Below are 26,715 nucleotides of genomic sequence, written 5' to 3' on the forward strand. Positions count from 1 at the left end.
CAGAATGTGGCATTTCCCTAGCCACAGGGATTTCTTCGCAGGTGTTCTACTCAGCAGGGAACTGAGAATCTCTGATCCTCCCTTTCAGGAAGTAATGTTCTCCCCTTCAGAAGTGAACCGGGAACATGAAGTTACATCTGCTGCCAGTTGCCTTTTTGTAACCAAGCAGGGTGCTGGGTCTGAGGAAGAAGCCAGCATGGAGAGAGGCAGATCTGAGAGAACCACAGGAAACAGATCTGTGGTCTCAACCACACTGTGCCCACATCTGTTACACCAGCCAGTTTGAGATGCGTTTTCAGTTATTCAAACTAAAAATATCTGCAACATTCATGTTAATAAAAAAGCGGGATTCATCAGGTGCAATTAGAAAACAATTTAATTCTTTTCTTCTTCTGCCCATTCAAACTTACGCAAAGGCCTACTTCTTCCTCTCTGTGTGAAATCTGCAAGCGGGAGGGGGAAGCCCCATGCCTCATCTGTTCTTTCACTGATAATAAAATGCCTTCCAGTACACCCTTAATTCAAAACAGTTTTATTTCAGAAATTAAAGCATCCACCTCCTCTCCCCTTTGGCTTTCCCTGTCGCAGAGTTGACCGAAGAGTCGGGAAGAAGGGGCAGAGCACACCCAGCTCCGCCTTTCTCCACGTCCTGCCTCTTATGTCTGCGAAGAGGGAGTGTTCCAGTTTGCTTTTTTCATTGAAGGGTAAACTCTGCTTTGCTGGAGTGAACAGCTGGATCAAGTAGAACACGGTTAGTTCAATTTAGGAGCCTGCTAGGAGTCTGTTTGGTTATATCCTTAATGCTTACACGCACGCTCAGTCGCTCAGTCGTGTCCCACTCTTTGTGACCCCGTGGACGGTGGCCCCCCAGCTTTCTCTGCCCATGAAATTCTCCAGGCAAGAATACTGTAGTGGGTTGCTATGCCCTCCTCCAGGGGAGCTTCCCAATCAGGGATTGAACCCAACCCCACACACCACCCCCATCTGTCTCCAGCATTGTCAGGCAGATTCTTTACCACTAGCTTCTCTTGGGAAGCCCATATCCTTAATACTTAGGCCAAATCCACTATTGTTACAGCACTGGTGATAGCAATGCTGGCATTTCGACCTTCATGTGTCTGAAACCTGTAGGACTCAACTGCTTCCCCATTTGGGTGGGAAAGAGAAGTCTTATTTGGGGGCTCCCTTAAACACCATCAGAATCTACAGACGTGATTTTTTTTCCCCCCAAGTAGTCTGTAAAATTTTCCAAGTCAGTTTACAACTTTTACAGTGTGGGGGAGTTTGACTAAAAGCCTGGATTTCCAGCTTATCAAGTTTAAATAATTTGGTGACACCAGAGCTGTGTTTCCCATGGCAACAACCTCTGAGACTTGAGTGGCAGCTGCCCTCTTCAGGTGAGAGGGGCAGGGTCTTTCCAGTTCTCTGCAAATTCCTGACGTTCAGATATACAGTGATTTTATTGTACTGTTTTCAGTGTATGTCTTGTGTAACTCTTGCAGTTCACTTAGGACACTCTGTATTGTATTGGTAACCCTACAGTCTAGCCTGTCTCACTCATTTCTGTTATCTGCTTGGGCCTAAAAGGTAAGTGAGTTTTCTACCTTTGTTCTCATTTTTACTTATATTTTTATTTAAAATATTGTGTGGTTCACAGTAGTATGCTTAATAATGTTTATATCATAAATATATCAGTAGTCTGAGGACCATAAGTATATTCCATAGAGACTATAAGACTTCCACTAAATCTGGATAAAAAGATAGATTAAAAAGTCATAACCTCTGGCTGAGGTCATCTGGAACATAGAGGACACATTCGTAGTCAAGGGCCAGCCCTGACCTGGAATTCTGGAGTGTTAACTTGTAGGATTGGCTCCATGATGGTCTAGCTGAACAGTGTGGGAGTCAGTGAGCCTTCAGGGATCTTTGGTTTCTCACCTGTAACAGAAAGAAATTGAAAGACTTTCCAGGACCCCTACCTAATGTTCTGCAGTTTTTTGTTGTTCTGAGTAGTCATCAGCAAAAGATTAGCATGTGCGTAATTTGACAGTAGAATTTGTCAGCAGCAGCAGCAGGAGAAAAGTCAATTAGTGACTCTGCATCAGTGATAATAAATCAGGGCACGTATGAATAGATTACTTTTTCATGTCTTCAGGCACTATTTCGGGAACTCCTGATCCAACACAGGATGTAGATGCCTAGAAGAGGACACAGTAGACTTTTTTGGGGAGTTTAAGATGCCATTAACTGATATCCACCATGATTTGGTTAGAGCTACTGAGGGAGAAAACACATAAATGATCACATATCATGCTGAGACATATTGGCTAGGCACATGATGATTATATGACTTTTGTCTTTCATCCTTTTAAATTGGTTAGGCATATGATGATTATATGATTTTTGTCTTTCATCCTTTAATGTGATGTATCATATTTATTTGAAGAAGGCAATGGCACCCCACTCCAGTACTCTTGCCTGGAAAATCCCATGGACGGAGGAGCCTGGTGTGCTGCCATCTATGGGGTCGCACAGAGTCGGACACGACTGAGCGACTTCACTTTCACTTTTCACTTTCATGCATTGGAGAAGGAACTGGCAACCCACTCCAGTGTTCTTGCCTGGAGAATCCCAGGGACAGGGGAGCCTGGTGGGCTGCCGTCTATGGGGTCGCACAGAGTTGGACACGATTGAAGTGACTTAGCAGCATCATATTTATTGATTTGCATATGTTGAAACATCCTTGCAACCTAACGTTGTTCATCTTTTTGACTATAGCCATCCTGGTGGCTGTGAAGTAGTATCTCATTGTGGTTTTGATTTATAGTTCTCTAATGATTAGCATCACTACGAACAAAGCTAGTGGAGGTGATGGAATTCCAGTTGTGCAATTTCAAATCCTGAAAGATGATGCTGTGAAAGTGCTGCACTCAATATGCCAGCAAATTTGGAAAACTCAACAGTGGCCACAGGACTGGAAAAGGTGTTTTCATTCCAGTCCCAAAGAAAGGCAATGCCAAAGAATGGTCAAACTATCGCACAATTGCACTTATCTCACACGCTAGTAAAGTAATGCTCAAAATTCTCCAAGCCAGATTTCAACAGTACGTGAACCGTGAACATCCAGATGTTCAAGCTGGTTTTAGAAAAGGCAGAGGAACCAGACATCAAATTGCCAATATCCACTGGATTATCAAAAAGGCAACAGAGTTCCAGAAAAACATCTATTTCTGCTCTATTGACTATGCCAAAGCTTTTGACTGTGTGGATCACCACAAACTTTGGAAAATTTTGAAAGAGATGGGAATACCAGACCACCTGACATGCCTCTTGAGAAACCTACATGCAGGTCAGGAAGCAACAGTTAGAACTGGACATGGAACAACAGACTGGTTCCCAATAGGGAAAGGAGTACATCAAGGCTGTATATTGTCACCCTACTTATTTAACTTATATGCAGAGTACATCATGAGAAACGTGGGCTGGATGAAGCACAAGCTGGAATCAAGATTGCCAGGAGAAATATCAATAACCTCAGATATGCAGATGACACCACCCTTATGGCAGAAAGTGAAGAAGAACTAAAGAGCCTCTTGATGAAAGTGAAAGAGAAGAGTGAAAAAGTTGGCTTAAAGCTCAACATTCAGAAAACAAAACAAACAAAAAAAACATCATGGCATCTGGTCCCATCACTTCATGGGAAATAGATGGGGAAACAGTGGAAACAGTGACAGACTTTATTTTGGAGGGCTCCAAAATCACTGCAGATGGTGACTGCAGCCATGATATTAAAAGACACTTACTCCTTGGAAGGAAAGTTATGACTAACCTAGACAGCATATTGAAAAGCAGAGACTTTACTTTGTCAACAAAGGTTTGTCTAGTCAAGGCTATGGTTTTTCCAGTAGTCATGTATGTATGTGAGGGTTGGACTATAAAGAAAGCTGAGCACCAAAGAATTGATGCTTTTGACCTGTGGTGTTGGAGAAGACTCTTGAGAGTCCCTTGGATGGCAAGGAGATCCAACCAGTCCATCCTAAAGGAAATCAGTCCTGAATGTTCATTGGAAGGACTGATGCTGAAGCTGAAACTCCAATACTTTGGCCACCTGATGCAAAGAGCTGACTCATTTGAAAAGACCCTGATGCTGGGAAAGACTGAAAGGCAGGAGGAGAAGGAGATAACAGAGGATGAGATGGTTGGATGGCATCACTGACTTAATGGACATGAGTTTGAGTAAACTCTGGGAGTTGGTGATGGACAGGGAGGCCTGGCCTGCTACAGTCCATGGGGTTGCAAAGAGTCGGACACGACTGAGTGACTGAACTGAACCAATTAATGATGTCGGGAATCTCTTCATGCTTACTGACCATTTATATATCTTCTTTAGTGAAATGTCTTTTAAAATCATTTGACTATTTTTAAGTTGTGAGGCATACATGCTTGAAGAAAAATAAAATTTTGGTGTGGTATAGAATGAGATGAGGCATGAATTTTTGAAAAGCTTCTGAGACTTAAGTGAAGGAAATGAAGGGGGTCATGCAAAGATTTTATGGAAGTAACGGCAGAGGGAATAGCTAAGGCTATGAAGAAAATCAAGGATGGTTAGGGATATGGGATAGGGAATGACTGCAAAGAGGAGCCACACTAAATAGGGTAGTCTCTGAAGCCTCTTTGAGGAGTGTCATTTAAGCAAAGACCTGTCAGCCATCTTCAATTCTGTCTTCCCCTTCATCCCTCTTACATACTTACTTGACAAGTCATAGTGATGGTTTACCTTAAATGACCTTCTAATGCATAAGCTCATGATTAGGATGGAGAGGGGAAGGGAGGCGTGTATTGCCTTTTCTTCATAATGGGAAAAAGGAGAAAATTCTTACAAGTGGAAACCTGATACAACTGTCAATATACATGAAAGAAGCTAGGTAAATTGTGAATTATTATCATGATTTTATTTACTCTTAGACAGTAAAAGCTACATTCTTTCTTTAGAAAATTAAATATTAAACTATATGTCTTAAAAAAAGAGTTATTAGTGTCTGAAGGCAGGCCCGATAACTTTTGCCAACAGGTAGTATTGGTTCAGGACCAAGGACAGCACTTCAGTTTTTCTGCCCCCTCCCTTCATTTTATTTATGTCACGTGCGCGTGTACTAAGTCACTTCAGTCATGTCCGACTCTGTGAGACCCCATGGACTGGGACCAGCGAGGCTCCTCTGTTCATGGGATCCAGGCAAGAATACTGGAGTGGGTTGCCATGCCCTCCTCCAGGGCCTCTTCCCAACCCAGGGATCAAATGTGTCTCTTATGTCTCCTTCATTGGCAGATGGATTCTTACTGCTAGTGCCACCTGGGAAGCTCTATTTATGTCAACTCTCATTTTTTTTTTTTACATCCCTACTGCCAGCACCCCAAGAGTGCCAGAATGCTCCATGCCTACAGTGCCCTCTGTTCTACCGAAGTTCACCCTCCAAATAGGATGCCATTACTTATGTGCTTTCTTTCCCTTCAATACTTCTCTCTTACTTTTGTTTTCAATTTTGGTAAGATACACCCAATGTAAAACTTACTATTTAGCCACTTTTCAGTATATAGCTCAGTGACACTAAGTATATCCACCTAGACATACTTTATCTTCTCAAACTGAATCTCTACACCCATAAAATAGTAACTCCGCATCTCCTTCTCCCCCTCAGCCCCTGGCAAACACCAGATTCTACTTCCTGTCTCTTTCCCTAACCCTGCTACCACCACTTTTTATTTTTTATTCTGCGGACTTCCACAAAATAGTTCATTGATAGCATAAGCATCGACCCTAGTAATTATAAATGCAAATTCTCAGACTCTTGATCTACTGAACCAGAAATTCTCAAGTGGACTCAGCTCTCTGCAGTTTAACAAGTCCTTCAGGTGATCCTAATGCTCATTTCCTGCAGGAATTTTCTGCAATAGCTTAACTGTTGGCTTGGGGGAGCTAGGTGAAAGTGAAAGTCACTCAGTCCTGTCCAATTCTTTGTGACCACATGGAATATACAGTCCATAGAATTCTCCAGTCCAGAATACTAGAGTGGATAGCCTTTCCCTTCTCCAGGGGATCTTCCCAACCCAGGGTCATTCCCAGGTCTCCGGCATTGCAGGCTAGTTCTTTACCAGCCGAGCCAGAGCAAGCATAAGAATACTAGAATGGGTAGCCTATCTCTTCTCCAGCGGATCTTCCCAACCCAGGAATCAAACTGGGGTCTCCTGCATTGCAGTCAGATTCTTTACTAACTGAGCTATCAGGGAATCCCTTGAAGTGATGGTTGAATATAAAATAAGACTTGGTTTGAGGCTTAGACCAGGTAGCCACAAAATTCATTTTAAAGAAGTCCTGTGGCATGATTTGCCCAGTGGCTCCCAAATATTGATGCACATTATAATCACCTGGAAAGCTTGTTTGAGAACCTATAGATTTCTTATATTCACATCAGACTTTCTAAATCAAAATCTCTGGGGTGGGAATTGGTACTTTGGCTGCTCTGATGATTCTTACCTATTTGTTAGCACCATGAAGGACAGACAGACACAGGTAAGTTTGGAAATCGGAAAGTAAGTTGGGATTACAGAAATACTCCAGGAGGCAGAAGCAGAGGATCTATAGAAGGGCTGGAGCCAAAAGAACAGAAAGATGGGAAAATCAGTTGTGAGAATGTAGTTGATAGGACTTGGTGACTTAATGTTAACTGATATAAATCATTCACAGTCTTTAAAAGAAAAAAGGTTAATGCTTTAATGGTTCAGAAGGATCTGGTACTTCGCTTTCTATGTATTCTCGGCTACTATGAAGCAACTGTATCCAGAAGAGTTAAACTGCCTGGCAACAGGCTACAGGTGGTTGTTCAGTTGCTAAGTTGTATCCAACTCTTTGGACCCCATGGACTGCAGCAGGCCAGGCTTCCCTGTCCCTCACTATCTCCTGGAATTTGCTCGAACTCATGTCTATTGAGTTGGTGATGCTAAGTAACCATCTCATCCTCTGCTGCCCCCTTCTCCTTTGCCCTCAATCTTTCCCAGCATCAGGGACCTTTGAACAATGCTAGGCAGTTGAAAATCCATGTATAACTTTTGACTCCTGGAAAACTTTTACTGATGGCCTACTGTTGATTGGAAGCCTTACTGATAACACACACAGTTGATTAACATCTATTTTGTATGTTATACTTGATATATTCTGAATTCTTACAATAAACTAGAGAAAATGTTATCAAGAAAATCATAAGGGAGAGAAAATACACGTACAGTACTGTACTGTATTATCCATATCATAAGTTTACGTCATCTGTTTACAAAGTGAATCATCTGCCTCTATCTACATCAATATTGTCTTGTATAATACAAAACACTGTAGGTGTTATACAAATTACTAACACTAGACATCAAAAATGAAAGGTAACATGTAAAAGAAATCCATACTTGTTTATAGGTATAACAGTTTCTGCATTGATAATGAAGTAGCAGCAATATGATCGCTTTATTGTAGCCTGGTGTAATCAATACAAATGCTTCATGATAGCTTAGCCTATACACTCACGAATGATCAATATAAAATTTTTATAGCATACAGTGTAAGTCACTCAGTCATGTCTGACTCTTTGTGACCCCATGGACGGTAGCCCACCAAGTTCCTCTGTCCATGGAATCTTCCAGGCAAGAATACTCGAGGGGTTGCCACTTCCTTCTCCAGGGGATCCTCCTGACCTGGGGATTGAACCCCAGGGTCTTCCACACTGTGGGCAGACTCTACCGACTGAGCCACCAGGGAAACTATTATAGCATACAGTATCACAGTCTTATTCACAGTACAGTATTGGAAACATTATTACATTAAAAAAAACTTACCTGTGATGCTAGGCTGATATGCAGTTTCTCTGATTACAAGGGAGAGGCATACTCTATGATGTAATTCTTTGAAAGAAAAATTATAAAACAAAAGAAGGCTAACACACTACTCATTTAATATGAAATATCACTTACCTTATGCCTATGTAAGGATAGACAGAACCTTACATATTTTTATGCATTCATGACATACCTAAATTTCTTAATTTTTTAATACTTCTAGGCTACATAGTTTGTCTAAAAGTTTTTTCAAATTGTTGCAAATTTTCAAAAAAACAATTCCAATATATTTACTGAAAAAAAAAATACCACTTGTAAGTGGACCTGTGCAGTTCAAACCCATGTTGTTCAAGGGTTCAGTTCAGTTCAGTTGCTCAGTCGTGTCCAACTCTAGCTCAGTTTTTCAGTCCAGGTGCCATAAAGGGAAATGAACAGCAGATGGCACCTCTGTGCTATGCCTGAATTCTCAACCTTTGAAGGGAACTGCGGTGCCTGGAAAATCCCATGGATGGAGGAGCCTGGTAGGCTGCAGTCCACGGGGTCGCGAAGAGTTGGACACGACTGAGCGACTTCACTTTCACTTTTCACTTTCATGCATTGGAGAAGGAAATGGCAACCCACTCCAGTATTCTTGCCTGGAGAATCCCAGGGACGGGGGAGCCTCGTGGGCTGCTGTCTATAGGGTCCCACAGAGTCAGACACGACTGAAGCGACTTAGCAGCAGCAGCAGCAGCAGACCTCGGAATGACTGGTGCTAAAATAACAACCCTTCAGAGTGTCAACGTGGATCAACTCAATTTCTGATTTGAGGGGGATCTAGAAAAGGAGGGCTAAATAAAGAATCCATTTTGTCCTACCTTTGTACCTGGCTTCTAATGGTACCTTGTAAATTTTCTAAATATTGTGGCTCCTATTCAGATTAATAAATTTGTAATCCAAGAAGGTCCCAAATGATCACTGTAGCAAGTAGAATTACATGAACTCAAGCAGGCTTGAGTTTAAGGGGAAAAAATCCCCAACTTGGGCCACTTTTCCAGATGTCCACCCTTGAGCTCCAAAATCACTGCAGATGGTGACTGCAGCCATGATATTAAAAGACACTTGCTCCTTGGAAGAAAAGTTATGACCAACCTAGACAGCATATTAAAAAGCAGAGGCATTACTTTGCCCACAAAGGTCTGTCTAGTCAAGACTATGGTTTTCCCAGTAGTCATGTATAGATGTGAGAGTTGGACTATAAAGAAAGCTGAGTGCCGAAGAATTGATGCTTTTGAACTGTGGTGTTGGAGAAGACTCTTGAGAGTCCCTTGGATGGCAAGGAGATCCAACAAGTCCATCCTAAAGGAAATCAGTCCTGAATGTTCATTGGAAGGACTGATGCTGAAGCTGAAACTCCAATACTTTGGCCACCTGATGCAAAGAACTGACTCATTTGAAAAGACGCTGATGCTGGGAAAGATTGAAGGGCGGGAGGAGAAGGGGATGACACAGGATGAAATGGTTGGATGGCATCACTGACTCAATGGACATGAGTTTGAGTAAACTCTGGGAGTTGGTGATGGACAAGGAGGCCTAGTGTGCTGCAGTCCATGGGGTCGCAAAGAGTCAGACACGACTGAGTGACTGAACTGAACTGACCTTTGAGCTTTTTCTGTTTGCAAAGTTTAGGAATAGCAAAAAAAGAAATAAAATTAAATATGGAAAATAATGGGCAGGGCAGTTTGGAGTAATAAATGAGGCCAGTGGAATGGAAATAAAGGAGGTGTTATATTTCTTGCTTTCTGTAAAACTTCCTGGGAAAAGTGTTAGGTAGGATACAGAATTTTACATATTTTTAATGTGCTTGCAATCACAAAAAATGGCATCATGACTTAGTGATTAAGAGGTGGAGTCTGGAAGCACCCCACTAAAATGTAAAATTCTTCCACATCCTAGCTGTGTGCCTGTGACTAAGCAACTTAATGTCTCTGCATGTCAATTTCCTCATCTATACAAGGGAAATAGGAAAAATATCATCTCTCTATAATGTACAACGTGACTAGTATAATTAACACTGATGTATATTATATATGAAAGTTAAGACAGTAAATCCTAAGAATCACAAGGAAAATAAATTTTTTTTAAATGTTGTATCTATATGAGATGATGGATGTTCACTAAACTTACTGTGGTAATCATTTCATCATGTATGAAAGTCAACTCATTATGTTGTATGCCCTAATCTTATACAGTGCTGATTCAGTTATATCTCAACAAAACTGGAAGAAAAAAATTAACATTATCTAACCAGTCCATTCTAAAGGAGACCAGTCCTGGGTGTTCTTTGGAAGGAATGATGCTAAAGCTGAAACTCCACTACTTTGGCCACCTCATTCAAAGAGTTGACTCATTGGAAAAGACTCTGATGCTGGGAGGGATTGGGGGCAGGAGGAGAAGGGGACGACAGAGGATGAGATGGCTGGATGGCATCACCGACTCGATGGACATGAGTCTGGGTAGACTCCGGGAGTTGGTGATGGACAGGGAGGCCTGGCGTGCTGCAATTCATGGAGTCGCAAAGAGTCGGACACCACTGTGACTGAACTGAACTGAACTGAATCAGATTCTTATGAGATTTGTCAAAAATTTTAAGGTACTTAGAAGAGTACCTGGCATGTGGTGAGCCTATCATAGGTACTTGAATAAAAATTTTTAAAGCAGCTTTTAAGTGATGGGACAATCATTTTTTTTTCTATTCATATTTATTTTTGATAATTGGAAAAAAGTTAAATTTATTTTTAACCAAGTGTGTATGCTCAGTCATGACTGACTCTTTGCCACCCTATGGACGGTAGCCCACCAGGTTCCTCTGTCCATGGGATTTTCCAGGTGATAATACTAGAGTGGGTTGACTTTTTCTCATCCAGTGGATATTCCTGATCCAGGGATTGAACATGCATCTCTTCAGTCACCTGCACTGGCAGGTGGATTCTTTACCAACTGCATCACCTGGGAAACTTTTTTTTAAATTTATTTTTGGCTATGCTGGGTCTTCGTTGCTGCATGGGCTTTTCTGTAGTTGCGGCAAGCAGGGGCTACTCTCTAGTTGGGTGCGCGGGGCTTGTCATTGCGGTGGCTTCTCTTGTTTCGGAGCATGGGCTCTAGGGCGCATGTGAGTTCAGTAGACGTGACTCCCAGGCTCCAGGGCACAAGCTCAGTAGTCGTGCCACATGGGCTTAGTTGCTCCACAGCATGCAGGATCTTCCCGGATCAGGGGTCAAACTCATGTCTCTGGCATTCGCAGATGGATTCTTTACCCCTCAGCCGCCAGGGAATCTCTTTTAACTAAGAGACTTAGAGAAAAATCCATACTTAAAAAATTTCTCCCTCTTTTTTTGAGCTAGTTTATACATCTCCAACTTTTCCTGTTAATCTGCTGAACCCAATATTAGATATATCTTGACCGTGAGAAATTCTGAGGTCCTCAGAGTTTTCAGAATTATTATGTATTTGATTATTTATTTTTATTGTAGTCAGATATACATAAGTTTTGCCATTTTAACTATTGTAAGTGTACAGTTCAATGGCATTAAGTATATTCACAATGTTTTGTAACAATCACCACTCTTTCCAGAACTTCATCATTTCACACAGAAACTCCACATCTGTTAAACAATAACTTTCCATTCTTCCTTATCTCCAGTCCATTCTATTAACCTCCATTCTACTGTCTGTCTCTATGAATCCACATATTTGAGGTACCTCAATAGGTGGAATCATACTATATATGTTCTTCTGTGTTTGGTCTATTCACTTAAAGGGAGGAGGGAGGAGGGTTCAGGATGGGGAACACATGTATACTTGTGGCGGATTCATTTCGATATATGGCAAAACCAATACAATATTGTAAAGTTAAAAAATAAAATTAAATTAAAAAAACAAAAACAAAAACATAATGTTTTAAGGTTCACCCATGCTGCAGCAGGCTTCCCTGGTGGCTCAGATGGTAAAGAATCCGCCTGCAATGTGGGAGACCTGTGTTCGATCCCTGGGTGGGGAAGATCCCCTGGAGGGAAGGCATGGCAACCCACTCGAGTATTCTTGCCTGGAGAATCCCCATGGACAAAGGAGCCTGGCGGGCTACAGTCCATGGGGTCGAAAAAAGCCTGACACGATTGATCGACTAAGCACCATATAGCATGTTGCAGTATGTATCAGAATTTCATTCCTTTTTATGACTGAGTAACAGTGCATTGTAAGTATGTATCACATTTTACTTACTGATTTATCTGTGGGATACATGAATTGCTTCCACTTATTTGTTATTGTGAATAATACTGCTATGAATATTGGTGTACAAGTATCTGTTCCAGTCCCTGTTTTTAATACACTTGGGTATATACCTCAGGGTTAAATTTTTAGGAACTGTCAACTGTTTTCACAGTGCTATATATCCTTTTACGTACCCACAAGCATCCAGCATTATTTTTTTTAATATGTTGGTCTTTTTTTTTTTCTTTTAAAGTCAAACCTGGACTGGGAATAAGTAGCAAAGCTTAGAGTCCTGCCACAGTTTGCTGATAAGTTGCTAGTATCAACAATCTTGACACATCACCTCCTAGAGTGATGTTTCTCAATGTACACAGCTGAGACTCCCAAGGCAATCACCTAAGAGGCTTATTATTAATACATCTGTAGACTCCTTGAGTCCACTTTATATACGCTGAATCAGCATCTTTGAGACTGAGGTCCCCTAAAATCATCATTATGCATGCTAAAACATGAAACTCAGAAACCTAGATTGTTGAGTTCTCAAAGGCGGGGAAAATATCTCAGTTACTTTTGTATCCCTCACTGCCAAACATCCTGGAGATATTCAACAAACATACACTTGAACTAATATTTCAGTCTAAATTTGCTTGATTGCTATGTACAGTATTCATTACAACTAAATTCTATTACTAAACAATGAGTTAGAAAATCTGTAATAGTGTAGTATGCCTTTCATTTGTATAGACCGTGTATCTTACCAGCTGTGGTCTATTATGCCATCTTATGCTGCCAAGAATCTTTATGCTATATGTAATTTTCAGCTGAGTCCTTCAAGTTTTGTAACAAGGTAAAAAAGGATACGGACTTGGAACTGAAAGAGCTGTCTTTGTGTAACCTTTGATTATTAAATCAAAATGTCTAAGAATCAAGTTTATAATCTCTAAAGGTCGGCAACAATTCTTATCAACTTCGCAGTGTTGCTGAAGCTCAAATGATATTCTATGTAGGAAAGTCTACTGTAGCAATGGCTATAGTTACCATGTGGCCAGATAATTTAAACAGAACAAAAAATATGTTTCTAACTCTTCCTAAAGACCTCAAATATGCTACTGTATCAATTTGCAGCTCTAAAGCACAGGCAAACGAGATTGAAACAGAAACGCAGCAGAAAAACCTTAAGTGGATGGAAAACATCCATTCATTCATTCATCACGTTTATCCAGCATCTACATTTATAACATGCTGGGCGTGCGTGAAAAATAGTGGTTAAATAAATTCAAGTCTATCCTCCAGAGATTTAGTTCTTTTGTGTATAATAATAAATAGCAAGCCGCCTCATTTCAGATCAAACTCTCTTCAGCATCAAAAAATAAGCTGTGCGGGACCCGCTTCAAATTCGCGCGCGCTGTCTCTTTAACGCGTAATAGAATTCTGATTGCATCGATCACAGGTTCCTTACCCTCTCCCAACCATCGGTCTCCTACCTATCTTGGTTACTACCCTTCTTCTGGTATCAAGCGGGGGGGGGAGCTCAGGTGTTAGCAAACGTTGGCTTTGATGTGTGGCAACACCCGATCCCCGGGCGTCCGGCTTGCCACGTGGCGGAGGTCCGGTTTTTCGTGGCGCGGGCGCAGCCTCGGGGCTCGGCTGGCCACGCCTGGAGCGCGGGGTTTGACTGGGGCGCCGTTGTTGTAGTGACCGGGAGGCGCTGCCGCTCCGGGCAGACGGTTCCGGGCACCGCACGGTCCCCCTTCCTACCCCGCCCCCTCCCTCCCCCCGGTTCCCCCTGCGGGCAGGAGCCGGGAGCTGAGCGCTCCCCCATGGCCTCCTCCCCGGTAAGGACGGGCTGCGGTGCGCCTCCCTGGAGCCGGTCCCGCGGGTTGGGGAGCCAGGTCGGGGCTACACCCGCACCTGGCGGGACATGGAGGCAGGAGTTCTCAGCCGAATCCTGAGCCGCGAGCTCCGCGCCCCTCGTCCCGGGGCGCCCGTGACTCATCCCTTGCCCCCGGGGCACCGGGAGCGCCAAGCCCTGGCGGAGCCCCGGGCGCTCCTCCCCGAGCTCCGGCGGCCCCATGGCCCCCCGAGAATTCTCTTAGGGTTTCCGTGGAGCGCCTGCGTCAGAATCACCTGGGAGGTTTTTGAAACGTACCGAAGCCGGGGGGCTCCGCCTCGCACCTGTGACCGCGAGCCTGCGGGCGGGGCCCCGGAACGTGCATTTCAATCGCTCTGCCCAGGTGGTCTCCGGCGGGCGCCCGCTTCTGGGCAGCGCGAGCGGGGATTCCGCCGGCTCTGCGGGGGGAGACTGGTGCTCGGCGTACACCCCAATTAGCTGCGGCCGCGCGTGCTCGTTCGGGGTGCTGCTGCTCCCCCACAACCCTCCACCGATATGGCCGTTCCCGGGCCGGCTCCCGCAGGAGGGGACCGCGCTCCTCTCCGACCCCCCACATTCGAGGTCTGCACCTGCTTTCAAAACTTGACAACTTTCCTTCCCAGGAGGATCCGGTTCTGGAGCGTTACTTTAAGGGCCACAAAGCTGCGATCACCTCCGTGGACTTTAGCCCCAATGGCAAACAACTTGGTAAGTTTTCTTTTTTTTTCTTTTTTTGTGATGAGACGCTCAATCGGTAGGATTGCCGCCCATCCACACTGGGTCCCCGGGAGCATCACGACTGAGGACCTATATGGGTGGAATCGTGTGGAGAGCGGTCGAGATGCAGTTGGAGCCGGAGTGGACCCGAGTCCGGGGTCACCTTGGTGCGCCCGCCCCCGGGCCCCGCAGAGTCGCCCACAGGCCTGGGCCCGGGCCTGGCCGACCACTGGCGCGAACTCGCCACCAGGGGGAGGAAGTGGGAAGGGGAGGGGTTTGTCCTCGGCCCGGGGAGGGTGGGGTGTTGTTGGCTGCAGAGTTTGTGAAAAGTTGTGAGGCAGGCAGGAGGAAGTGGGGAGAGAGGAGTTGGGGCTGCACCGGAGGCCGAGCCCCGCGGAGGTCCCAGGTGACCCCTAGGAAGCCCCCGCGGCTGCCGAGGAGCCGAACGCCTGCATGAAAGGAGGGACCCGCTCGGAAGTTCGCTCCTACCTGAGCCCGGAGCTCAAGTGGCGGGTCCCGCAGCCCTTCCCCTGCGCGCGGTGACTCTGGTGGCCGCGTCCGCGCCCCAGCCATGAAGATCCGGATGGCCGTAAGGTGGACGTGGGCACGCAGAAGCTGTCTGCTGCTGGCGCTCCTAACAGTGGCCTACCTCCTGGTGGAACTCTCCGTCTCCACTTTGCATGCCTCCTTACGAGCCGGCGGTGCCCGGGAGCCGGGGTCAAGACAGCTCTCAGAGCCGGGGAAGAAAGCAGTGGATTTGTCTCGACCGCTGTATGAGAAGCCCCCTGCAGATTCCCATGCCCTTGGGGAGTGGGGGAAAGCCAGCAAACTCCAGCTCAGCGAGAGTGAACTGAAGCAGCAAGAGGAACTCATTGAGAGATATGCCATTAACATTTACCTCAGTGACAGGATTTCCCTGCACCGCCACATAGAGGATAAAAGAATGTATGAGTGTAAGTCCAAGAAGTTTAACTACAGGCGACTTCCGACCACTTCTGTCATCATCGCTTTCTATAACGAAGCCTGGTCGACTTTACTTCGCACCATCCACAGTGTTTTAGAAACTTCTCCCGCAGTCCTTCTGAAGGAGATCATCTTAGTCGATGACTTGAGCGACAGAGTATATTTGAAGACACAGCTTGAAACTTACGTCAGCAATCTGGATAGAGTCCGCCTGATTAGAACAAACAAGCGGGAAGGGCTGGTGAGGGCCCGTCTGATTGGGGCCACTTTTGCCACTGGCGATGTCCTCACTTTCCTGGATTGTCACTGTGAGTGTAATACTGGTTGGCTGGAGCCACTTTTGGAAAGGATTCGTAAGGATGAAACAGTGGTCATTTGTCCTGTTATAGACACCATCGACTGGAATACTTTTGAATTCTATATGCAGACTGGGGAGCCCATGATTGGTGGGTTCGACTGGCGTCTGACATTCCAGTGGCATTCTGTTCCCAAACATGAAAGGGACAGGCGTAAATCGAGAATTGAACCATTCAGATCGCCCACCATGGCCGGAGGACTGTTTGCAGTCAGCAAGAAGTATTTTCAGTACCTTGGAACTTACGATACTGGGATGGAAGTGTGGGGAGGTGAAAACCTGGAGCTGTCTTTCAGGGTGTGGCAGTGTGGAGGTAAACTGGAGATCCACCCATGTTCCCACGTGGGCCACGTATTCCCTAAGCGGGCACCATATGCTCGGCCCAATTTCCTGCAGAATACTGCTCGGGCAGCGGAAGTCTGGATGGACGAGTACAAAGAGCATTTCTACAACCGAAACCCTCCAGCAAGGAAAGAAGCTTATGGCGATATTTCTGAAAGAAAATTACTACGGGAAAGGCTGAGGTGCAAGAGCTTTGACTGGTATTTGAAAAATGTGTTTTCTACTTTGCATGTTCCAGAGGATAGGCCAGGCTGGCACGGAGCTATTCGCAGTATTGGGATCTCTTCTGAATGTTTAGATTATAATGCTCCTGACAACAACCCCACAAGTGCTAACCTTTCCCTGTTTGGATGCCATGGTCAAGGAGGCAATCAATTCTTTGAATATACCTCCAACAAAGAAATAAGGTTTAATTCGGTGACGGAGTTATGTGCAGAAGTTCCCGAGCTAAAAAAGCATGTGGGAATGCAAAATTGTCCCAAAGATGGGTTTCCTATCCCAGCAAACATTATTTGGCATTTTAAAGAAGATGGAACCGTTTTTCATCCCCACTCAGGACTGTGTCTTAGCGCTTTCCGGACACAGGAGGGCCGGCCCGATGTTCAGATGAGAACTTGTAATGCTCTGGATAAAAATCAAATCTGGAAGTTTGAGACATAGAGGAGCATAACAGCACTTTGGTCCTGAGCTGACAATAGCTTCAGGGGAGTCAGCCTTCAGAGAGCCTCAGTGAAGATTTATTTCATCAGCATTCACCCAGTGGTCATCTGCAACAGCTCTGTAAAAGCGGTGGAGCATTTTGGTTAAAAAAAAGAAAACAAAACACTGAAACTGGGTACACAGACAGCTGTTGTTTAATATTTCAAAGTGCCTTATTTTGGGGTTGTTTTATTTAAGAGCTTTGTCAATATGTTCTCTTACTTCTTAAAGAAGTCGACTCGACTGTGACTTGAGATACACAAAACACTTAAGTGCCAGACTTAATATTAAAAGAATATAAAAGTCCAAGCAAAATGAGGGATGATTTATGTTGATGGGTAAGTTCACTGCACATCTCATTAAAAAGAAAAAACAAAAAACTCAGAAATGTGCAGTTCAAGCTGTTGCTATTTTTGTTGTACATAGAATTTGAATTTTCTTTAGTCCCCAAATGAAATTTTAGGTTTTACTTAGTTTTTTTATTCTAATTTTCTGTTACTCAAATAGAAATCAAGGAAAGTTACTCTTCAGGAAAAAGGCCTGGTTTAGTTATATTGTCACTGGATGTGAATTGGAATTGAGTTTAGAGTTCTTCCTAACATACAGACATCTCAGAAAAATATACCCACATCTGAATGAAATGGGAACCATTTACATTCCACACTTTGTGGAATTGAGGGGATTGAGCTATTAGACTTAACTGCTCTATGTTGATACCTCAGATTGCTCTGGTTTTGTAAGCTGTCCTCTCTGTGAACTTGTTTGTGTGTATGGGATATTTTCTGATTGCACTTCCTTAAACTTTGAATGTATCAGAGAGGGACTCATTCAGAATACTGTGCTTCTCTTTGTTAATGCTTAATCACTTAAAGTAAACGCTTAATAATCGCTTAAAATAAACACAGTAGAGGCCAACTGTGTTTACTGAAACGTGTGAAACTGAAAGTGAGCCCTGTTGGACAAAGTCAGTGAAACTCTCCTACAGAGTTCTTGCTGATGAGGACTTTTAAGGGTTGATCTTAAGATTTTCCAAGTGGAAGGATAGCCTCTGCAATGGTAGATGGGGCCTTCCAGCTTCTTTTCTGCACGGAGTCCCAGGCCTGGTGCCTAGATAGCTGTCAGTAATTGTGGGTGAATGAATGACTGGCTGAATGAATGGCTCAGCCAAACAATGTGGCTTTGGTCAAGTCATTTGATTAAATGACTCATTTTGGGCCTCAGTTTCCTCATCTGTAAAATGTGGGTGCTGGAGCAGGTCTTGAAGATTCCCTCCAGCACTGGAATGTCCTGCTTGTACATTCAGTGACTGTGCAATCTCTAGAACACTTTTATCTCCTCCCTGCTAACGCAGATAATGTTGTTGAGAAATGGTTATTCCAGGTATGAAGCTGGAAAAAAGAAATGGTTTTTGAAAATTAAGTCAGCTGAGCTCAACTGAAGTGGTTTATTTTGGATTGAGTGGAAAGTTGTGGCCAGTGTTTGTATTCATTTTATTTTGAGAATTGCTGAATCAATTTTGTTTTTTATTCTTTGATCTTTCAAATTCTGAAAGGAATCTTTTGGGTCAAGAATATTAATATTTTCCAAACTAATTTATGTGAGAAGTAAACATACTTTTACAAAGTTACTTTTACTGTTTTTATTCCAATGTTATATCCAGAAATCAATCACAGGCTGAATTCAGAATTAAATCTTAACTAGTTCATTTTGCTGTAGATTTGTGAAAAATGCATGCTCCATAAACGATCAGTCCACAGTACTCAGAAGTTGTTTTTGGTGTCTGCTTGACTACTTGGAGAGTAGGAACTTGGCAAAATCTAAATTCAACAAAAGTTTTTAGAATAACCTTTTCAAACAGTAATATTGCTTTGTATATTTTGTTTCTCTTTTTCTTAAAATAAAAATGTGTTCATAATTTTCTGTATGTTATGTAGCAAAGAATTGTTTAGATTCTGTGTACAATGTGCATGACCTTGGGTGTAATTTAGGAAGAATTTGTAATAGTCCTCTGAATTCGTTCATTGGCAGCAGATATTCTACTAAACCCACCCTCACCTCTTACTCAATCTGCCTTTTGGTTTTTAAAAATCACTTTTCTCTTTTTATTTATTTTTGTTGCTCTTCATGCATGCTCAGTCGCTTAGTCATATCCTACTCTTTGTGACCCGATGGACTGTAGCTCTTCAAGCTCCTCTGCCCATGGGATTTCCCAGGCAAGAATACTGGAGTGGGTTGCCATTTCTTTCTCCAGGGGATCTTCCCAATCCAGGGATTGAACCTGTGTCTCCTGCATTGGCAGGTGGTTGTTCTTCTTAGCCCCTTATCAGATGGGAGTGCTAAGATTGATATATTCTAGATGTATTTATTGGAATTATTTTTATCCTAGAATCTTTCTGCTCTCATCAAAAGAAAAAGGGAGCATTGAAAAGTAAAGCACTGAATTCTTTATTTACCTTTTGCCTAAATTGCAGGGTGTGACCCATTCATCTTTTTGGAAGAAATTTTAGGCTCGTGTTTTATTTATATCAGTAATTCAGAATAAGTGAGTGGTTCATTCTTCACAATAATGTAGTTAATAGAAAAAGACTTCTACATTTTCATATGTAGCCATTTCCAATTTAATTTCTAAAACACACTGTAAAACTACAAGGTATTTTTTATTTCCTACTCCTAATTTATTGGTACCAAAGCTCTTTTGCTGTATATAATTAACAGATCTTTTAAGTTAATTTACGTGCTTAAAAAGTGTTATGAAAATTTGGTAGACAAGAATTTCAACTTTAAATGATCACTGGCGACTGAACTGAACTGAACTAATGTTATTTAGTGTTCAATTCTGTGAATAGGTTGACTCTAAATAGTCATTTTTAGCAGCCATTTAAAAACAATGATCTAGTCATCTACAGAGTCTCTATAACTCAAAATAACTTGTTTGTAAAAGAAAATTTGTCTATGCACCCTGTAGTAGGCTCTTGAGTATTCATTATATGTCAGCAAATAAAACTTTTCTAGGTTGATGGTAGGTTATTTTTCAGTTGTGTAGTTGATTTAGGGTCTCAATTTTAGTTAATAAAATACTTAGTTTTGACTTATTTGTCCTTTTGAATTGATGTTTTTAATATTATTAAATGAGCACAAAGAATGTTGAGATTCAGATTAATCTCTTTTGAACAATGAATTTTTTGGTGTATGATGAGCGATTTCTACCCTTTTTTCCTTTTGTTAATGATATTTGCAATATTGATTAAGACATGTAAAATAAAACATATGCCTAATTATTTTTGCAAATGGATTCTGATGGTTTTAGTCTCTGGGGTCACTCTTTCTACGTACACATTTACGGCTGGTAATAGGAGTAAGGTAAACTTGTTATCATTTTACTTATTTGGCAAATGCAGACAGTAGAATATTTAAAAAGTTGGATTCCATGTATTATTTTGCAAAGTGTCACTAACTAGCAAGGATTCTGTAGTGGTTCTAACACTGCTCATGCACTAAAGTGAAGTCGCTCAGTCGTGTCCAACTCTTTGTGACCCGGTGGACTGTAGCCTCCCAGGCTCCTCTGACAGTGGGATTTTCCAGACAAGAATACTGGTGCCATTGCCTTCTCCAAAGGATCTTCGCTACCCAGGGATTGAACTCGGGTCTCCCACGTTGTAGGCAGACGCTTTACTTCTGAGCCACCAGGGAAGTCGTATGCATTAACTACTCATAAACAAACTAGAGATGGTCAGAAATCTCTGGGACAAACTGGGAGCACTATAAAAGGAGGCAGGTGGACATGTGGGCACGCTAACGAACATTCAAGACCCTGGGCCGAAAAGAAATATGTCTGTCCCGTCAACTGCAGAGCGTCACACTTCCCTCAACCTTCTATCTGTATTACCCTGTCCCTAAGCACAATTCCTGTCCACCAGTAGTATCTTTCTTCCTCTTTTAGTAATCCTTGCCAAACACCCTCCACTCCTGCTAATCCCTGGCATGACACACTGCCTGAGCATCACCAGTCTCAGGACTCTGCCTTATATTTCAGGTGTCTTGCAGCCTTATTTAAGGTATGTGTTGTCAAGTTGGCTTCCCAGGTGGCTCATGGTAAAGAATTCGCCCATCAGCACAGGAGACGCAGTATACAAAGTTCGATCCCTGGGTCGGAAAGATCCCCTGGAGGAGGAAATGGCAACTCGCTCCAGTATTCTTGCCTGGACATGAATTCTTGCCAGTATTCCATGGACAGAAGAGCTTGGAGGACTACAGTCCATAGGGTCACAAAGAGTCAGACACGACTAAGCATGCATGCACATAGTCAAGCTAAATATATTTTCACTGATCTTTTGTTTTTTTCTTTTATATACAGTTTAAAAACTTATCCTAAACATGTGTGTTGTGATCTTCCTAATAAGGAGTAATACTAATCTTGCTGGTAAGTTTCTAAGTGGCTGCAACCCTATGCAAATCATTTCATCTCTCTGTGTTTCAGTTTCATTAACATTTAAAAAAAAAAGACCGGAAAATCCTTAGAGTCAGAACATAAGTGGTTGCCAGGGCCTGGAGGAGGCAGGAATAGAGACTGATTGCTCATGAAGGTAGATTTTTTGGAGAGTGTGATGGTGGTGGTGAGAATATTCTGAAATTAGATGGTGACCGTGGTTGTATAACTTTGAACAAAACACTGAATTGTATACTTTAAAAGGATGAATTTGTGGTGTGTGAATTGTATCTCAGTTAGAAAAAAACAAAACTTTAGGGGAGAAAAAGTGGCTGGGGAATTTAACGTGTCTCAGAAAAGACCGCTGTCTTCTCTGTCCTTCAGTGCGTGATGGTTTAGTTGCTAAGTTGTGTCTGATTCTTGCAACCGCATGGCCTATAGCCTGCCAGGCTCCTCTGTCTGTGGGATTCTCCAGGCAAGAATACTGGAGTGGGTTGCCATTTTCCTTCTCCAGAGGATCTTCCTGACCCAGGAATCAAATCTGGGTCTCCTGCATTGCAGGCAGATTCTTTACCCACTGAGCTATCAGGGAAGCCCCTCCGTGCATACTAGACTTTAAACCAGCCCAGCAGTATTTGTTGTTAATGCTTGAGTCATGCTGTAATTCAGCATAATTAAGGAAGTTAGATAAATCTGTGCACCTCCTAGCTTAGAATTAGGCTACAGGTAGAACTTAGTTTGTATTGGAGTTTTTTCCCTAAAAGTTCAGAAAAACCTCAGTCAATCCTTTTGAACAGGAAGTAGAGATTATTATAAAAAGTGAAATGAGTTCCAGACAGAGTATATAGCTGTCTGTGGCAGAACTGGAGATTAGAGAAGTCCTAACTCTGGTAGTCGGGTACTGCTTTTCCTTTTTTTGCCCAGCTCTATCATTTCTAGGCTGGCTGGGCAAGGATGTCTCCTGAGGGCCAGCAGTGTCCTCCACTGCCTGATCATCATTCTAACTCATTTATTTATACTTATCTGATCCTCTTTCAAAAAGGAATAGGAGGTATTCTACTTACTTCTTTCTTTCTTCTTAATTTAGTTCTGCTGTTTGCCAGGTGCTATCCTATGCTTGGGTGTTCATACAGAAGTGTACAAAACAGATGTGCTTCCTACAATGGTACGAAGAATTAATGGTCCAGTGACAGACACAGATATTAACACATAAGCACAGATCATGTGCAGATACAACTTATGGTGAAGAAAAGGAACAGGGTTCTTTGAAGGATGATAACTGGGGCAATATACTTAAGTTTATGGGGGTCAAAGAACACTTCTCTGTGTGTTAGATTCAATTCAAGACCTGAAGGAGGAGCTAGCTAAGCAAAGACGAGAGGCAGAATTTGTTGTTTAGTCACTAAGTTGTGTCCAACTCTTCTGCGACCCTGTGGACTGTAGCCTGCCCTCTGTCCATAGGATTTCCCAGGCAAGAATACTGGAGTGGGTTGCCATTTCCTTCTCCAGGGAATCTTCCCAACCCAGCTATCAAACCGGCATCTCCTGCATTGGCAGGCAGACTCTTTACCGCTGAGCCACCAACGAAGCCTGGAGAGAGATTAGCATAAGCAAAAATTCCAAGTGGGAAAGAGCTTGTCCTTGATCAAGGAGATAAAAGAAGGCCCGGATGGGTAAAGCCTATAAACAATGGCTTTGGGAGGTGAAGAAAGCTTCAGGAGGTGTGGTTGCAGGGGAGGCAGAAACAGCTCACTGAGTCTTTGGAGGCTGCAGCGGGTTAAATGGCGACCCTCCCGAAGATGTGTCCCTGTCTTAATGCCTGGAACCCCTAAGTGTGACTCCATTGGAAAGAAAAGGTTTTTGCAGGATTTGAGCAGAGCTCCTCCTGAGCTATCTGGGTGGGCCCTAAATGAGACATACAGAGAGATAAGAGGAGAAGTCACAGGAAACCAGAGGCAGAAATTGCAATGATAGAGCCAGCAGCCAAGGAGATCCTGGAGGCACCAGAGTCTGGAAAAGGCAAGGAATGAAACCTCTAGAGCCTTTAGAGGGAGTGTGGTCCTGCCAGCATTCCCCCTGGATTTTGGACTTCCAGCCTCCAAACCTGTGAGAGAATCAATTTCTGTTGTTTTAAGGCTCCAAAGTTATGGTACTTGGTTACAGGAGCCGCAGGAAACTAAGACAGAAGCCATGTTTTAGGCTTTTGTTCTGAGAGTCGTGGAAATCTGTTGAAGGATTTTAAGGGAGAGAACGACACAATCTGATTCACACCTCAAAACAGTCACTCAAGTTTCTATGTGGATTAAACTACTGTGAGTAGAAAAATCAGTTAGGAGCCATTATAGTAATATCAGCAGATGGTGGTGATTCAAACTAAGATGGTGGTCTTCAAACTAGGGTTACTAGCATCTGAATGGTGTTTAAAGTCATGGAATAGACAAAGTCACCTGGGAAAAACAGAACAATGAGTGCCAATGGCCCGTTTCTGGGTGGCTCAGTGGCAGAGTCTGCCTGCCAGTGCAGGACTCGGTTAATTCCCTAGTCCAGGAAGATCCCCTGGAGAAGGAAATGGCAGCTCACCTCAGTATTCTTGTCTGGGAAATCCGACGGACAGAGGAGCCTGCCAGGTTATAGTCCATGGAGTCGCAAAGAGTCAGCCACGATTTAGCGACTGAGTATGCACACATGCAAAGATCTCCAGCCTTTGGGTGAGAAGGGGAAATAACAAAAGAATCCAAGAAGGAATGGTTAGAAGAATAGGAGGGAATGCCTCTATAGCAGGGTATTATGAAAGCCAAGGTGTAGATAGAGTAGAGTAAAAACGTTGAAAAGAGAGAATATGTTAGTCATTAGAGTGGGGGAGGGAATTATTGCAGAATTGAGCGCCACTGAGCAGTGTAGACAGGTCCCTGTGAAGCGAGCAGTCTTGAATTTGTATTGTTCCTGGTCTTCCTTGGAGTGTGTCTAGCAATTCTGTCACAAATACAGTCTCAGAAAAGGCCAAGTGACTGAGATTTTGCCAGAGGAATTTGAAGGGAGGAAGACAAGTCAAAGGACTGAATGTATGTGCAAGAAAGGGTTTATAAACTGGGCAAGGAAAGAATTGAAGACTACAGATTGGATAGTGAAATGAAGATAGTGAAAGAGAGCCTCGGTGGAGAACGTAGGTCGGTGCATTGGAGTCCTGGATGAGATAGAAGCGGTGAACGAGCAAGCTATAAGGAAAGCGTGTCGTTAAGGATAGTGGGTTTCAGTCAGTAATCAGAGGAGTGTTGGCACTGCTTGTGGTAACATCCAGGGTGTGGCCACTGGAACAGGATGCTGAGGACACATGGAAGAAAAAGGCTTCAGAGAGGCCTGGTTGTCCCCTTCGTCAGAAATGGTCTTCACTACCTCACTCTGCTTGGCTGGTTCCTTTGTGTCCTTCATACCTCCGCTTAAAATGCCACTGCTCACTTCACCTGAATTAAGTATTCTGTGCCCATGAAAAATTCTCATATGACATCCTGCTTTTATCTTTCATGCCTCTTAACACAATTTAAATTGATACATTAGCCTGCTTGTTGATTTGTTGCCCTCTTTTCTGCTTAAATTGAAGCTCCATGTTTAGAGATTTTTGCCTATTTTGTGACTCAGGACTCCCCCCACCCCAGCCACCCTGCCCTTACATGTGGTAGGGCTGAGATATCTGTTGAGTGAACTAATAATACCAAGACTTGGAACAGAGAGAAAGACTGTGACCTCAGGTAGGTGAAGTGTGAAAATGCTTGTCGCTTGGGAGGGTTTCAGGGAGCTTGATGTCCCCAAGCAGAGTCAATGTGTAAGTAGGTAAGTAGGAGGGAAGACTTTCAGAGAGGAGGATGTGTGTACAAGAGAGATCCTGTAAGTGCTATTTCTCTGGCCAGGTGGTAGCTTCGGGGAAGGAGAGCAAGTGTGGTACCAGGGTCAGCCCAGGGAGCATCTCGAGCGTCATCAGAGTGAGAGTGCAGTGTGATTGACGCAGTGGGGCTGAAGGCATGACTGGAGGAAACAGAACGGGAGGTGTGGTGGATTTATGTATATGCAGTAGCCTCTCAGAAGGCAGTGGGCTCTTGGGTTTCACAGAATGGGAGGCAATCAGAGGGGAGAGAATAGGAGCAGATGATAACTTGTGAATGTCATCCCTCTTTATGGAGGCGGAAACTGGAAGCTGAGTAAGTTAGCGGAAGCGGTGTAGCTGGTAAGCAGCAGAGCCTAGCTGAGTCCGATCTCCTGTCAGCTTCTGGAGCCACACTCTTTCCCCTTAGCTTAGTTTCCCAGAGGGCCGCACTCAAGTTTATACAAACATTAGATGAGTTTAAGAGCATTTTCATATGATGTGCACAATCTAAGCTGCATGTTAGAAGTTTCCAATTAAAATGATGTATTTTAGCATTGACGTTATCAGCCTTTCCTCTTTTTGTGTTCAGGGTTGCTCTGTCGTCGACTCATTCCCTGTTTAATCTCTGGGTTGTTTGTAGAATAAATGATGGTGTAGAACAATTTTATTTACCCCTTTTCTTACTGAATAGAGGCAGAATGAAACTGTGAATTTTTAAAGTTATTTTCCTGACAGTGAAACCATAATTGAAGTTTGCCAGAAATTCTTTTTCTCTTCTGGTTCTTAGTTGCTGAGTTGTGTCCGACTCTTTTGAGACCTCATGAACTCAAGCCCACCAGGCTCCTCTGTCCATGGAATTCTCCAGGCAAGAATACTGGAGCAGGTTGCCACTTCCCACTCCAGGGTATATTCCTGACCCAGGGATCAAACCGTATCTCCTGCATCTGCAGGCACTTTTTCTACCCCTGAGCCCCCAGGGAAGCCTGTTATTCTGGTTCTTGATGGCAACCTGTGTAGCAGCTTTTATTGAAGCTTCTCCTCCTGTTACAGTTTTTAAATATTGCTCCCAAGTGCCAAAGTGACCTCAGGTGTGCACTGAGAGGCAGAAGTAGAGTGCCGTCTTTCTCAGATTTCCGTGTTCGTCAGAATTAACGGAGAAAGTGGTCAAAAGTCCAGGTTCCTGGGTTTCACTCTGGAGAATGTAGCTTACTAGAAACACACGTTTTTAACAGGGTCCCCAGGAATTCCAGCGGGGATAATACGTGAATCCCCAGGGCTTGGGTTCTTGGTTAAACGGATGTGGATGTGGAGTCTGGTTGTTGTTGTTTAGTCTCTAAGTTGTGTCCGACTCTTTT

At 43.4% G+C, this 26,715-nt stretch overlaps 3 protein-coding genes across 8 annotated transcripts in view; 2 read left to right on the forward strand and 1 right to left on the reverse strand.

Moving 5' to 3' along the window:
• Positions 1-525: 525 nt before the first annotated feature.
• LOC138987949 (dapper homolog 3-like) lies at positions 526-14,934 on the reverse strand. Of its 2 annotated transcripts, none has more exons than XM_070370942.1 (3): positions 14,279-14,934; positions 1,980-2,198; positions 526-732 (listed from the first exon to the last, which is right to left on the reverse strand). In XM_070370942.1, exons 1-2 carry the CDS (start codon positions 14,574-14,576, stop codon positions 2,152-2,154), a joined length of 345 nt encoding a protein of 114 aa, XP_070227043.1. In that variant the 5' UTR covers positions 14,577-14,934; the 3' UTR covers positions 526-732; positions 1,980-2,151. The 2 variants fall into 2 exon arrangements, with proteins under 2 accessions (XP_070227043.1, XP_070227041.1); XM_070370940.1 differs by lacking the exon at positions 1,980-2,198 and adding an exon at positions 1,841-1,938 and having other exon boundaries at positions 14,279-14,928.
• Positions 13,594-26,715, forward strand: part of POC1B (POC1 centriolar protein B) — a 105,243-nt gene continuing 92,121 nt past the window's right edge. The window contains exons 1-2 of one of the 5 annotated variants that reach the window (XM_005906327.2): positions 13,594-13,964; positions 14,623-14,707. In XM_005906327.2, coding sequence (XP_005906389.1) covers positions 13,950-13,964; positions 14,623-14,707 — 100 coding nt within the window. In that variant the 5' untranslated portion in view covers positions 13,594-13,949. Of the gene's footprint in view, positions 13,965-14,622; positions 14,708-21,429; positions 21,496-26,715 lie in introns of those variants that run through there. The other 4 variants (XM_070370937.1, XM_070370938.1, XM_070370936.1 and 1 more) reach the window with 4 other exon arrangements.
• Positions 15,037-20,217, forward strand: GALNT4 (polypeptide N-acetylgalactosaminyltransferase 4). Its single transcript, XM_070370934.1, has one exon. The coding sequence runs from the start codon at positions 15,288-15,290 to the stop codon at positions 17,034-17,036; it is 1,749 nt and encodes a 582-aa protein (XP_070227035.1). The 5' UTR covers positions 15,037-15,287; the 3' UTR covers positions 17,037-20,217.

The sequence above is a fragment of the Bos mutus genome, chromosome 5 (assembly GCF_027580195.1).
Source record: "Bos mutus isolate GX-2022 chromosome 5, NWIPB_WYAK_1.1, whole genome shotgun sequence".
Taxonomy (NCBI): Eukaryota; Metazoa; Chordata; class Mammalia; order Artiodactyla; family Bovidae; genus Bos; species Bos mutus.